Source organism: Phytophthora parasitica, assembly GCF_000247585.1.
Source record: "Phytophthora parasitica INRA-310 unplaced genomic scaffold supercont2.65, whole genome shotgun sequence".
NCBI lineage: Eukaryota > Oomycota > Peronosporomycetes > Peronosporales > Peronosporaceae > Phytophthora > Phytophthora nicotianae.
The window spans coordinates 210,225-211,860 of record NW_008649051.1 but is presented as its reverse complement, the minus strand read 5'-3'; the positions used below and the strand labels follow the sequence as shown (position 1 = coordinate 211,860).

The 1,636-nt window shown below is 48.3% G+C and overlaps 1 protein-coding gene across 1 annotated transcript; it reads right to left on the bottom strand.

The window, feature by feature from the left end:
• Positions 1-946: 946 nt before the first annotated feature.
• PPTG_24057 (hypothetical protein) lies at positions 947-1,614 on the bottom strand (the record flags this gene model as incomplete). The annotated part of the gene is made up of 2 exons (XM_008914952.1): positions 947-1,138; positions 1,588-1,614. The coding sequence occupies 2 exons, from the start codon at positions 1,612-1,614 to the stop codon at positions 947-949; spliced, it is 219 nt and encodes a 72-aa protein (XP_008913200.1).
• Between the last annotated feature and the right edge of the window lie 22 nt (positions 1,615-1,636).

Genomic DNA, 1,636 nt, shown 5'->3' with positions numbered 1-1,636 from the left:
CAATGCGTAGACCGATTTCTGACACGATGCCTACTCTGTCATCATGTAAAAGGGGGGGGGGAGATAGGGCCAAGGCCCTGGAGCGACCTACCAGACCAACGAGCGAAACCAAGCGCTTCACTGGGATTTCCTATACCTTTGTGAATCATTTGGTGACTTGAAGTATGTATTGGTGCTGAAAGATGATGCAAGTCACTACTGCTAATTGGTTAAGTGTGATCTACCTACCAGTACCGTTGCGGCTGATGCTATTATGGAGTGGCACAGTCGTTTCGGCATTCCCAAAGATTGGATCAGTGACCAAGGATCTCACTTCAAGAATTAAGTGATTGAGGACCTTTGTGCTAGACTCAAGTGCAAACAAATCTTCTCGCCAACATATAGCCCATGGATCAATGGGTCTGTTGAACGTGTCAACCGAGATATACTGCAAGTATTAAGGGTCCTGATACTAGACTACAAGATCAATCATCGTGACTGGCCCAGGCCGATCCCAGTCGTGCAGGCTAGCCTCAATTATACTGCAGTGCCGTCACTAGCCGACAAAACACCGGGCGAGTTATTCACCGGTCTGGAGCCCCCCTCACCTTTGCAAGCGGTGTTCCTCGGGCCTGAAGTGGCTCGAAGTGTACAGCCAACTCGAACTTCGGCCGAAATTGAAGAAAGATTGGCCCGATTGCGAGCTAGTGTGAAAGATATGCACAGAACTGTTACAGACGGCCGTCTCAAGTAGACATTGCTCAACAAGAAAAGGGAACGTGTTGATAACATCGTCAACTTCAACGTGGGCCAGTATGTACTGCGATCACGTGTCGACGAGAAGAGACAGACAAAGCTGCTCATCACTCGGATCGGACCCTACTAGGTCATTACAGCGGAACCACACAACGTGTTCAAAGTCAAGCATCTTGTAACCGGCGAAGAACTTGATGTACATGCTTCGCGGCTAAAGTTCTTCGCCGACAAGGACCTTGAAGTGACTGAGGAACTCCTGGAGCACGTTGCTGCTTAGGGCATCACGCTTCGCGTGCGCGAGCTGATGCAGCATCGTTGGAATGACCAAAGTCGTTCCTACGAAATCCTTGTCGGGTGGCAAGGTCTGGAAGCAATCGAGGACACGTGGGAGCCTCTTACATCCCTAAACTGAGACGTGAGCGCGTTAGTGAAAGGAGATGTTGCTTCGGCCGAAGACGCTAAGCTTGAGGAACATTTAAAAGCCTTGGAAGCGAAGGCGATACGGTATTGACCGTGTATATGTGTATACCCTTGGTATAATGACTGTATAGTCACTACGTTGACGTTCTACCTTGATATTGTGATTGTTTTGGTCAGTATCTTGAGTGATATGCATGGTCAAGTCAACTTCAACGGCAACGTGTTGAAGTTGTACTTGTTATGTCATGTATGAGTGATATTTACGTAATCATGAGATGAAACGTCACCGAGTGGTGATATAAAATACAATTTGGTACAAGTGTCAATTTTACCGTGTTGTCGGATTGGTCTTGGAAAGGGGCTGCAGTGGGTCGTGGTTTGAAAGCCCAACCGAGCCCACGCAATGCAGTCGAGTGCGACAGTAAGGTTTACCAGCATCATGTTGTTGCAGTCAGCCATGTAGATGTGGCTCAGCGAGAAG